We start from the raw sequence: 12180 nt of genomic DNA on the forward strand, positions 1-12180 counted from the left end.
CCATTAAAACCGGGGGCGCTGTTGCGTTATTCTACCATTTAAGCCGGGAAATCGGATATGTCGTTTTGTAGTATTTGTAGTGTTTTTTCCACCTAATTTCGGTCTCTTGGCCAATGAAAAGCATCAGAATACATGTGGGAGTGTCGCAATGCAACATGGAACTTTTCCAGAACTTTGAAATCATGGCGGAAGACGACTATAGCGGAGGGAGCTCAGATATAACAGGTATAAGCTCTCAAATAAAAGTGGAAATAACACGTTATGTAGATCCATTACACACAGAATGAAACATTTCATGTCTTCATTTATGTAATTTCTTCTAATTATAATGATTATGTCATACATTTAATGAAGACCTAGAATTCAGTGTCTCAAAAAATTTTGAATATTACAAAAGACCAATTTTAAAAAGTATGTTTAATATAGAAATGTTGGCCTCTGAAAAGTATGTCCATCTATATGACTCAATACTTGGTTGGGGCTATTTGACTTGAACTACTGGTAATGGACTTTTCCTTCATATTTTAATTGAGATGTACCTGTATTACCACGACATTCAGATCTCAGAGATTATCATTAAAAACTCTATAAACCACCTGGATGAAAATATGTCATGTTTACATTTTGCGGCCTTCTTTCAAACAGCTATTTTCGTTTTGAAACAGATTTTGCATATTTTTCATGGAAAATGTATATTTTTCAACATAAGATTCTTAACCTGTACTACTTTATTATATTTATTTTCTCTTACTGCTTTGGTATTTTTAAGGGTTCGTTCAGATTAACAAAAACAAACTGATCGGGGTGGAGAAGGATCTACCATTTCTGTGTTTCACGAGGTAAAAATTACTGTTTTTGTATTACTGTCAAAGGAGTCCGGTGGCTGTGAAGAGTGCATATATGGATATATTGAGTTTAGTTCATCATCTGAAAGATAAATATTCTAAATATAGTGTACACTTTAACTTCTTCAACTAACTTAAAATATCTCTTGAAGCACCACAAACTGTTAACTCTTTATACTTTAATCAAAATGAATATCCTTTCCACAGCTCCATGCCACGTGACCCGACACTTCCGTACCTCAGACTGCGTGCCGCAGTACGAGTGGTTTTTGGGCGTCAGGTCTGGGATGGTGAAGCGGTAATAGCCGGGGCTGTGCAGCCCGGAGTAACAGATGCCACCCAGGGACAGCTGCTCGATCTCCCAGCCGTACGGACACTCTGGCACGTTGGCGATGATGGCGTTGGGGAAACATGACACCATGACGTAGTCTGAGATCAGTCAGAGAGACATTTAGACATTTAGACAGTTTCAAGCATCTTCAGTCATGTTTCTGGTGAAGTTTACTCGTTGGTTGGTTGGTTTCCAACATTATGGAAGAACTACCGACTTTTTTTAATGAAACTTGGTGCAAGAGACTTTCATTAACAACTAATATGAGATTTACTTTATTATTTTTAGTATTTCAGTACTTAATATTTCATATCTTCTTTTATTACATTTTTTAGCATTCTGTATTTACTTTGTTTTCTCGTCCTTGTTTACAGTTGTTTACATTGTCTACTTTGCTGCTCTATGTGACTTTAATTGCACCCCGGGGACAAATAAAGTTTTTTTTTTTATTTGAATTTGGAATTTGACATTTTAAGCATTTTATGGACACAATACTGTCATTTACTGCACATTTCTCCATTCAAGGTTTTCTCCCTTTATCTGTGAATATTTTCCTGATACGATTCAAGGTGTTATAAGTTGTATGGAAAAAGTAAAGTCCTCTCAAACATACTAGTGCTCTTATGCATTCCAAAAAAATGAAATAAGTGTGTTAATTAAGGATTACAACTTGCATTAGTTAGGATAAGACTATTTATCCTGCAGTGGGGAAATTTAGTCATGAAATGAATCTGACAAATGATAGCTTGAAAAATCTGCAGGATGTTTTGTTAAGGTAAAATATAAATAAACTAATAAATATCAAGTAATCTGTGTACAGTTGTGTTGTTACCTGCTTTTTGAGGAGAGCATGTCCACGCAACAGGCAGAAGCATTAATAACGCACCGACAGAAGCCATACTGGACGCTGCAGAGAGATTTAAGAAGTTAGGATAACGTGCATTTAAATTCAAGGGGGCTTTTATTGGCATGAAAGTTTAAAGAACATTAAATCTGTCATTAACAAAAAGACTCACCTGTGGGGAAAAAACACCTTTAAATAGTGTGATGTCAGAGGATCGTCATGGCTCTCCAACAAGCTTCCAGCACGATTGACTCTACGACGAACAGTTTGACAACTTGAGGAGGCGTTTTATACCGTCACAGGTAAAGAGGGTAAACAACTTCTCCCCCGTCTCCACTTCTCCCCTCTGGCAGCTTTAAGAGCTCCATTGTGTTGCTGCTCACAAAAGCTCTCTGTGCTCCTCCGACATTCACTTTCAAATGACCAGCGTCTCACGGGATTACCGCTCGGGGTGCTTGAGGTCACTTTTTTCTGGAGATCATCAAAACAGGAAAACGTGTCAGATTTATTAAGTCAATAACAAACAGTTAACTAAAGCATCATCATATTGACAGAAACTGACATTTTCACAAGTTTAATATCGAGCTTACAAATCACATTGTTTAACACGAGCAGCTGAAGACTGACTGTCGAAGAGATTTGTAGAGTTAGAATCCTAATTTCAAAATGTCTCTAATTTTATAAAACTGTATATATTTGTTTTAGACCTGAATATTGTCAAAATACTGTCAGGATCGGGTTGGTCATAAATGTGATCCTTTATTGAAAGCAGAAGTCTGAACTTTTGGGGCATACCCACATTCTGGAAGAATGAATCATGGCCTACACGGCCTCTCATACTGTACCATGCGATGGCAAAGCAGCATACTTGTATCTTATTTTTTAAAATCTCTACAAGAAACTAAAATCTAAAAACATTGATTTTGCCATTTATCGGGGCAAATTTTTTGAATTAAAATTGAATGATTATATTAAAGAGTGTTCTTTGGAGGTGCTGTTGGTCAGATCCAGTTTAGCTGTTTCCCTGTTTCCAGTATAAGCTAAAAGGTTCTGGCTGAGCCCTTAAACTCTCTATTTGACCCGATAAATCTCTTGGCAACAACATCTGTTTTACAAGAGACACATGTAAAAGTGCAACAGCACATTTGTTAAAGTCAGAGACGCACTTTGAGGACACAAACAGACGTCACTGTTCTTTCTCTTTGTCCACGTCGCCAAAGAGGACAAAATGTTCAGTAACAGAAAACCATTTAAGAAGTTAAATAGTGCAAACAGACATGTATGGATGATGGCAGCTGAGATAGGAGCGGGCATACACTAGTAACTAGTGTTCTTAGTGGAGATGATAGGCCTGTGTTTGCAGCATTCAGCAACGAGCCGATAAGGTTTCTCAGTCTCGTGTGATTAGATATCACCTTTGTCTCTTTGTCAGACTTCGGTATGTGTGTGCAGCATGTGTTCTCACCGGCCTGTTCACATCATTTTTATTGCTTTATATCAAGTTGCCTCAAGCCTCAGTAGCTATTTAGCTGACAGTTTGTCATCTGTTCAAAAATAAACTTTTTTAAGGAAGTGATATGGCTGGAAAACTGAAGTTGCTCAAGAGAAAGGATGAGAAAAAGCTCAATATGCCTCCAAGTTAAGTTTCGAAATGGTTCTTGGTTTTTTTCCATTCAAAAACTCTCTTTTAAAGAAGACTTAATGATGAGAGCTGTAAAACGATAGCAAAGGGGTTAGACACTATGTCCTTCACGGGACAATTCAAGTCACCCAGCAATTGAAGGGGCAAACTGCAGACCATTAGCATGTGAATGGAGCGACGGGGGAGTCTGTGAGGAAGATATTGATCTGAGAACGGGTCAGGAGACAGCTAGCGTTACAGCTGGTGGTGGTGCTAACAATCGGGAGCTGCAAGGCTCCACCGAGTTATGCAACTGAAGCCTGAAGTCCAGGAAACATGCTCAGTGTATCCACTCTGAGCTCTAAAGGGACCATTCATCCCAGAATCAAATATTAGTGTTTTTCTCTTACCTGTTGTGCTATTTATCACTCAAGACTGTTTTGGTGTGAGTGGCCCAGTTTCAGAGATAATTGGTGTACAAATGTCTGCCGTTTCTGTAAAATAATGGGACTATATGAACTTCTGGACTCAGTTACTCAAAAATAATAGACAGATTTGTTGTGAGCTGTTTCATACAGGAGCTAATTTACTTCTTGTATAATTCCTACAGGAAAATGACTACAAGGTCTGCTGATTATTTTGAGTAACAGGGTTGTGATTTCTGAAAAAGAGACACTGCTGTTTAGTTTTTTTTTAAATGTATTGTTCTGTTATTTTTATCTCAGATGTGTGGAAAACTATCAGAATCAGAATCAGAAATACTTTATCCCGGGGGAAGTGCTTTTTGTTACAGTTGCTGCTGTTTAAGAATAGAAAAAAGTACTTCTGTAAACAAATACAGGTAAAAAGGAAAAAGCACTCTACACTAGATTTACAACAATATAGATACAAATGCCAGACTTAAGTAAATAAAGATATGAACAAATAGAAATATAAAAATGTAGAATAATTTGGAGTAAAATAAAATAAAGATATGTACAATAGAATAAAATAGACATATGGTGTGTACATATATATATATATATATTTAGACTTTATTATAAATAAAGTCTAAATTAATTTCTAAATTAAGTCTAAAAATCTAAATTAGTTAGACATTTAAAATAAATCATCTAAAAAACATTTTTTTTACTGTACATTCAGCACCTTATTCAGCAAATATGATAATGACATTATTAATTTTTCCTTAAAATCGTAACAACCTTTTTATCAAGATGATTTATATTTAAAATCTCTTTTTTCTCTACAGCATTTGACCAAATTATCCATTGACAAACAGAAAATAAGAAAAAGTCCAGTGTCTATAAGGGAGGAATTTATTATCTTCAGAGTAAAATGTATCAGTCAGTCAGTTCTAGTTTAGCAAAATGTTTTATATTTCAGCTTACTGTGTGTAAAATCATTACATACGTATGGAACATATGTTCACCACAAGAGAGCAGCACAACCTCTTCCTTCATACTCTCTGTTGGTTTTGTGTATTTATTATTGATTAGGAGTCATTTTGAGTGATAGCAGTGAACAGAATAACAAAATTGTTGCGTTCGGAAAAGACTCATTTTTATTCTTTATATTGAAGCGAGATAAACATTTATAGATATAACAATGGTCACTAAATGCATGACAAAGAGACTATATGGCATGTTGAGCTACATACAGTAGTGCTTTATTCAAAATGTACAAAATTAAACAAAAATAAAAAGCCTTCTTGTTATAAGACTCTAATAAGAAACATCTAGTCAACAACATATATAAAAACATATTTCTATATACAACATATTTACATAATAAATAGCTTTAATGATGAGGTCAACTTCAGGGTTTGGGCACTTGGCAGGTCCAACTTGTTCGTTCTAGCTGGTAAATAAAATCTCTCCTGGAAGAGAAACAAACCGGGGTTAGAACATGAAAACACATTTTAAAAACATCTTACTGGGTTCGCTGAGTTAAAACAAGCTGTTCTCTTTTGTCATGTCAGATTAAAGGAAAAGCTCCCGAAGATCCAGAAAACAATCAAATGTTCTGTGAGTCAGTTAGCTCGTTTTGATTAAACAGGACCATGAAAACTGGACCGAGGTCCTTATTACCCTCCACTTCTTTCAAGCTTGTTAGCATGAAACACCAAATAACCCAGTGTGTTTCATACAAACAGGAAATGAGAAAAGTGCCAATGCCTCTCAAATAAAACTACAACGTTCAAATGTCATTGCCAATTAGACTTCACAAGTGTCACAGAAATGTTTTTTCCGAGGATTAATTGCTTCTTTTTTTCTGGCCTTCTGAGCTCGTCCTGGAGCTGTTAAACCCACATCCATAATTTGTTTTAATTTTGTCCAGCTGTGAGTCGCTCTTCAGTTTCTTTTCTGCAAAGCATGTTGGACAAAAGTGTACTTCAAAAGCACACACGAGCAAAGGATTAAGGTTGTTTTGTATTTGTAGTATAGTTTGCCAGTATGAACACACTACATACTCTAACTGGTTTTAGATGAAGCTAAAGTCCAAAAACTTAATTTTGACATAGGACTACATTAACAAAGGAGCTGCATTGCTTGATATTGTAAGTTAGTAGTTTATCAAATGATGACCCTGGGCCTGCAGCTTTTGGGGGCATTCCTTATCAAGCACTGGCCTGTTAAATAATTAGATTTATTTGCTGTATTGTACTTACTCTCTCTGGTAAGCTGCGCTGTTTTCTCGACACAGCAGCCCCTCATCACAGGGACAGATCTGGTTGATGCTGAATGCCAGGCCGCCATCAGGAACGTAGCAGCTCTCACCGCTGATCAGACGCCTCTTGCACACCTGCTCGCCGTGATGTCGCGCGCAACACATGGACGCCCCGCAGTCCCTATCAGCTTTACACCTGGCACCTGGAGGAAGAAAACAATAGTTATTTGAGATCCTGTGGCATTGAATCTTCTGTTTTAAATTAACGTTTTGATGTGTTGCATTCTTACCCTCTTGTCCGTTAGGGATGCTGCGGTGGCACTTCCCAAACATGCAGCTGAGTCCGCGGACACACTGGGAATCCCTCCGACAGTAGTGTCCCTCCCCACGCAGAGGAACACAAAGACCGAAGTGTCGATCACAGGAGAAACCTCGCCCACAGACCCTGTCATGGTCGCACACAGCCTGGGAAAAAAAACAGTGGGAGGGGTTAAAACTTTGCAGAAAAACTGAGCCAAAATTTAAATCCTGCATGTTTTAAAAACCCTGGAAAAGGAGCTATGTAAAGACTAAGCTATCTTAAAGTAATAACAGCTAATTCTTTTAATAAGTAAGAATAGGTGGAACTAATTCTGGCTATTTTCTGTAAACACAGATGCTGAAAAAAAGTTCACTAGATGAAAACAGAATTTTGATGATTTATAATGAGATTAAATGAGGTTTGAATCATCCAGTATCTTACCATGATTGCTTTGGCCACCGGAGCGCTCTCTCTGAGTGCCTTCGCTCCTTCTTTCGGAGGGCTGTGAGGCATGTTGAGCATCCAGGCCCATATCCGAGCTTCAGCCCAGGAGAAGCACAGACAGAGCATCCAAAGTTTACCCAACATAATTTTCCACCAACAAATTAATGAAAAAATAAGCTTGAGAGAGACTGAAAACGATTAACTCAAGACAGGGTGGCTCAGAGAGAAAGAAAAGATGAGTCACTTGTCTATGACGCCACACAAATCAAAATCCAACGCTTAAAAGTCCCAGTAGATGTGCAGAAAAACAGGACTGCAGGGATCCATGCAGTGACAGTGGCTGCCTCCTCTACCAGCGTGACTTTTATAGGTCACTGGGGCTTGACTTCCCCCCCACCGGGCTGTTTGTCCAAGCAACAGGGTAGGAGGAGACAATTAGTAGTTAATGGATTAACTAAATTGCCCGGGTCACCCCCCGCAGCCAGAAAATAGTGGCGAAATGACCAGTCGTGGAGCAGGGAGAAAGGGAAAGAGGGCAGATGTGGGCCGGCAGGGGATGGATGGACGTGATGGGCTGACAACAGCTTCACACAATGGAGCCAAGACAAGCACCACCTCTGTGTGGTTATCTCTGCCAGACAAACAAATGAGGAGGACAAAGGCAGACGAATGCACGACACGTTTCACTGCTCGCTGAGTGACAGGTCCAGCCGCTGGGAGTCCTCGCCCCCGAACGCTGGGCAAACACTGCTGGCCCCGACCTCGGCCGCCCCGTCGGCCCCTGCCCTATCCCACTGCAGACCCCACGCTGAGAGCAATTTGCAGAAGTGCACCCTGCAGACGACCCCATGATCTCATTAAATGTAATTACCATCAGCCATTAGTTCTCAGGCGGAGAAGGGGAGAGAGTGGAGGGAGACAAGTTGCTTGAGGACACGAATTAATATTTGCACACATTCTTCAACAATTTATTTTTACTTGTCTAAAAGAAATATATTAACTATAATACGTGGTAAATCTCATATTTTGGAAAGTTAAGTTATGTTGATTATTTGAAGTGAAAGTTTCGGGGAAATATTCTATCAGTATAGTTTCAAAATAAGCCAAAAACTGGCAAGAAAGAACATATTATCCGAGAGAAAAAGTTCTCAACTTGCAAGCTTGACAGCAAAAACATGTTTGTCTTTCATTCATGATGGGTTTCTTTTTGCACAACTGTCTGAATTTCATCTGCTATACAGCTTTTTTTCACAACAAGTGGGTGTAATTTACGACTTCCTTCACAGCTGTGCTTTTACCTGAGAAGAGTGAGCGGGCGGAGAGGTATGGGTGAGAAAACTGAAAATAAATCAGGAAGGCCTGTTGGAGTAATAAATCCACGAGTTTGAAGGTTTATCAGATAGCGAGAAGAAGCAGAGAGGTTTCTAATTATATGGGAGAGGATTTCATTCTGGGAAGTTAGGGGCTGCATTTCATTAAACACAGACTATTGTTGGTCAAAACACCACCTGTCAGCACACAATAAAATTCAAAATACAACCACGAGTAACTTTCCCCTGCTGCCATCAGCAGTAAGAAGCTGCTGATGGTAGCAGGGGAAAGAAACAACTGGGTGTCCCTGTAAGATTACAAAACCACCCGTTTCCCAAAGTCTCCAAAAATATTAAGTTTTAAAATGGCCTCTTAATAAATTAATTGTCACCACCCATTTGAAAATGTCTCTCCTCTGACAGAATAAAACTGCATGGTCTGCCAGCTCCTAACAGGTTGTGAAACATCCTGATAATCAGCTGAGAGAGGAGCTATAAAATGTTTTTGCTCAGCAGCTGCAGAGAGCTGAGAATTATTGGTCAGTTAGGACTGCTTTCCAACTCTGAAAACACTTGAGAAAAACAGGCATGGGTCTTTGAGCTTGTTTAAGTTATTTAGCACTAAATTGAAAACCTGCATATTCTTTATCCCCAGAGCTCCAATGAAACCTGTCAGTGGCTGTACTCTGTAAGAGATTCAATCATGCAGGTATATTATACACCTTTTTGGAAAAAAACAATTTTCCAGAACAAAACACCAAGTACCTGGAAGTTTACCTACAGTATGGACCTGAAAACAGCTGCAGAAATTAACACCTACGCCATTTACTTTCTGTCCCAACTATGTCCCAAATAACCACTTGTTGTTGTTGCTTTGAACCTGTTGTGGAAGTCCCGGAAAGGCTGGATAATGCTGATGTCCGGTTTGCAACTTCAAACATCTTAGTACATTTCATGGCCTTCTCTGGGAATTACATCTGGAGATCTTCCGCCACAGTATCTACCAAAAGTATACAGATTAAATTGCAATAAAAAGATCAAAAGTAGCAATAACTACATCATGATACCAATGTGTAATAAGTCTGAATTCAGGCTCTGTCCACCAAAAGATAAAGAATTTTCAAAGTTTTCTGAGTGGAGTTTGTATCAATCATTTTGAATTTGAAATATCTTGCAGAGAAGCCAAATCAGCGTATTATCTTTAATAAAACGTTTTCAAATGTGATTTTATAACTTTATATTCTCTACAGCGTTTTATTTACCTACTACATTGCATGTTCTTATTTTCTTTTGTGGTTTGTGACCCTCTTTGGTAAAACACTTGGAACAACTGTTTTGAAAAGTGCTTGACTATACTTTGTCTCATTCAGGCGGGTTTAAAGCCTTCAGGCTGCCACTACACCCAACATGAAGTAATGCTGATCACACAGGAGATTCATGAGCTTTGAGAACAGGCAGAGCTGATGAGCCTTATCATCCCTCTAACTAAGACTGTACACTGTAGAGGATTTGTATTGTAAGTTATCATAGCTTCTGTGTTAGAGAGTTACATTAGCATTCACTGTTTCATTAGCATTCAGTATTCTGCCTCAGACTTACAGTAGATGCCTGGATAATTGTGGGTAATTTACATGTTCTTAGTGGCAGACAGCACAGATTGGTTACATAGATACTGCAGCATCTACACTTATCTCAGCTCCAGGTAGTTAAGTCCTTATCAAAACAGACTAACACAGACTAATGACATAATTGGCAGTCAATTAGTAGACACAATAGCCACAACTGGATCAATTAGCAAAATGTAAATAAGTATTGTATTGTGATCGTGCAGCCTTCGAAGTAGTTTCATGATTCTGAATCATGTGTATTGTGCACTTTGTGGAACTGCAATAGATGCATTTAATAAAAGAATGGAAAAATGTGGGGTTGAAAATGTTTTTACAACCCTGATTCCAAAAAAAAGTTAGGACACCGTTTAAAACATAAATAAAATCAGAAATGAGAAATTCCGAATGTGTGTATACAAAGTTCGCCAGCTCCAACATTAGATCTCTTGTCTTTGTTCTGTATTTTAACTGAATATATGTTTGCAAATCATTGTGTTTTGTTTCTTACAGCATCCAAACTGTTTTGGAATTTGTGTTGTATGTCAGTGTTACGCTGACAACACAGTAACAGAGATTTATACGTTTGCAGATAAATCATCATTTGGCAACTTTTCCTGCGCTTTGTAACTTCCATCTGAAAATTTGGAGAAATAATTCTCCTCCCTTCCCCTCCGTTCTGCAGCCTAAGAATTACAACCTAAACTCTCTCCCTTTCCTTATCACACGTATTCTTGTCCTACATCCGTACTTACAGCAAGATATCCCCCTATTTGTTTACCCAATGCCAACAGCAGATAACGGTCTCCAAACACTCCTCAACATGCTCCCCCAGTGTTGATGACTCTGCTAATGACGTTCGTAATGAATGTCACAATCAACATTGCTGTGGCTCCTGCAATTAGGAGCCAACAGAAAACAACGGGCAGGGTGATGTTGGGCCATTGTAATGGACCTTGACCCCCCGCTGGGAGCTGTGAATGGTGGAGGGCACGAGGAGTCTGCCTCCCGACTACCAAAACAAAATGTTCAGCGCAGGAATGGATGGACAATTGGCGGTGAAGGAATGTGTATTCAGGGTACTGGAGAACAATGTGCTAAATGTATTGTTTCTTTAAAATTGAATATGAAGTTTCTGTATTACTCAAGGGATGTGAAAACATTATGTCCTGGAACAATGGAAAACAGCATTAAGGTCAAGGAAAGATGTAAAGGAGAATTGATAAGGACTTAGGAAAAGATAACTTCTTGGCTTGTTATTGGACTGCATAAACACTTCAGGATGTGTAATTGTGTGGGAGGATGGGTCCGCCATGTTGAAACTACTAAAAGCAAATCTTAAGATACTTGGCTCCATGTGTTCTGAGCATGTTGTCTCATGCAGGCTTTCACCAAGGGAATCAATACTTCATTACCAACGTTTGAATTGAAATAAAACAATAGTGATACAAAATGTTTGTCACATTGAGAATAGTTTCTCACACTCACCCTCCAATCCACTCATAAATATCAACATGTATCCCAATTAGCATTACTGTAGGAAAAAATATTGTTAAATCTAGGCAAGACAGGCACAGCAACATGGTGTGTTGCTTTAAATATTGCTGCTAATTGTTGGATGGCACTATCCTGCTTCTTTCATAAAGGACGGTCCAGTGTATCCTAGACCACTGTTGTTGTTTATAACTTTGAAATAAGTTTTTTGATATATGTTTTAGATGTTAATCACTGTCTTAGTAAACCTTCTCCTGAATAGGATTGCAAAGGGGTGGAATATTTCTGGTGAATTTCCAGAAACTTTCCATGGGAAGTTAAGCTGTGGAATTTTGGAAATATTCAAAAAAATATTTTTTAAAAACATGACATTTCAACAGATTTATTTGTAAGTAAAACTTTGTTTATTATGCAAACTATACTCCCCAACTATATTTAAGTTCCCTGTTAAGAGCCAACTTTCAATTTTGTAACGTTTATTCCCATAAATTCCTGTTAATTCCCATAAATTCCTGTTAATTCCCCCTTAATTCCCATGGAAAGTTTCCAACTTTGAAAATTCCCGGAATTTGCAACCCTACTCCTGAAAGCCTGGTAAAACCTGACCTCTTTCTGTCCTCTCTCCTCTCACCCTTTTCCTTAACATTTTCTGTTGGTGCAGTATGAAAGATCTGCTATTATATATTTTATTAAATTGTGTAGCACACTATATGGGCATT

The 12180-nt window shown here is 38.4% G+C and overlaps 2 protein-coding genes across 7 annotated transcripts in view; both read right to left on the bottom strand.

The window, feature by feature from the left end:
- tectb (tectorin beta) overlaps positions 1-12180 on the bottom strand; it is a 41966-nt gene that overhangs the window by 3713 nt on the left and 26073 nt on the right. For all 6 annotated transcript variants that reach the window (XM_059324409.1, XM_059324408.1, XM_059324406.1 and 3 more), the window contains 3 exons: positions 2193-2491; positions 2009-2083; positions 1084-1274 (listed from right to left, as the gene is read on the bottom strand). In XM_059324409.1, coding sequence (XP_059180392.1) covers positions 1084-1274; positions 2009-2075 — 258 coding nt within the window. In that variant the 5' untranslated portion in view covers positions 2076-2083; positions 2193-2491. The remainder of the gene's footprint in view (positions 1-1083; positions 1275-2008; positions 2084-2192; positions 2492-12180) is intronic.
- On the bottom strand, positions 6306-7536 carry LOC131959267 (dickkopf-related protein 3-like). Its single transcript, XM_059324410.1, has 3 exons — positions 7051-7536; positions 6599-6773; positions 6306-6511 (listed from the first exon to the last, which is right to left on the bottom strand). The coding sequence occupies exons 1-3, from the start codon at positions 7195-7197 to the stop codon at positions 6306-6308; spliced, it is 528 nt and encodes a 175-aa protein (XP_059180393.1). The 5' UTR covers positions 7198-7536.

The sequence above is a fragment of the Centropristis striata genome, chromosome 21, assembly GCF_030273125.1.
Source record: "Centropristis striata isolate RG_2023a ecotype Rhode Island chromosome 21, C.striata_1.0, whole genome shotgun sequence".
NCBI classification, from domain to species: Eukaryota; Metazoa; Chordata; class Actinopteri; order Perciformes; family Serranidae; genus Centropristis; species Centropristis striata.

What these genes read in the sequence shown, in the direction of transcription:
- LOC131959267 (XM_059324410.1), bottom strand. Translation starts at nt 7,197, where the DNA reads ATGTTGGGTAAACTTTGGATGCTCTGTCTGTGCTTCTCCTGGGCTGAA. An exon ending in CGGTGGCCAAAGCAATCATG is followed by an intron (nt 6,774 to 7,050) that starts GTAAGATACTGG and finishes TTTTTTTCCCAG; the next exon opens with GCTGTGTGCGACCATGACAG. An exon ending in CATCCCTAACGGACAAGAGG is followed by an intron (nt 6,512 to 6,598) that starts GTAAGAATGCAA and finishes TTCTTCCTCCAG; the next exon opens with GTGCCAGGTGTAAAGCTGAT.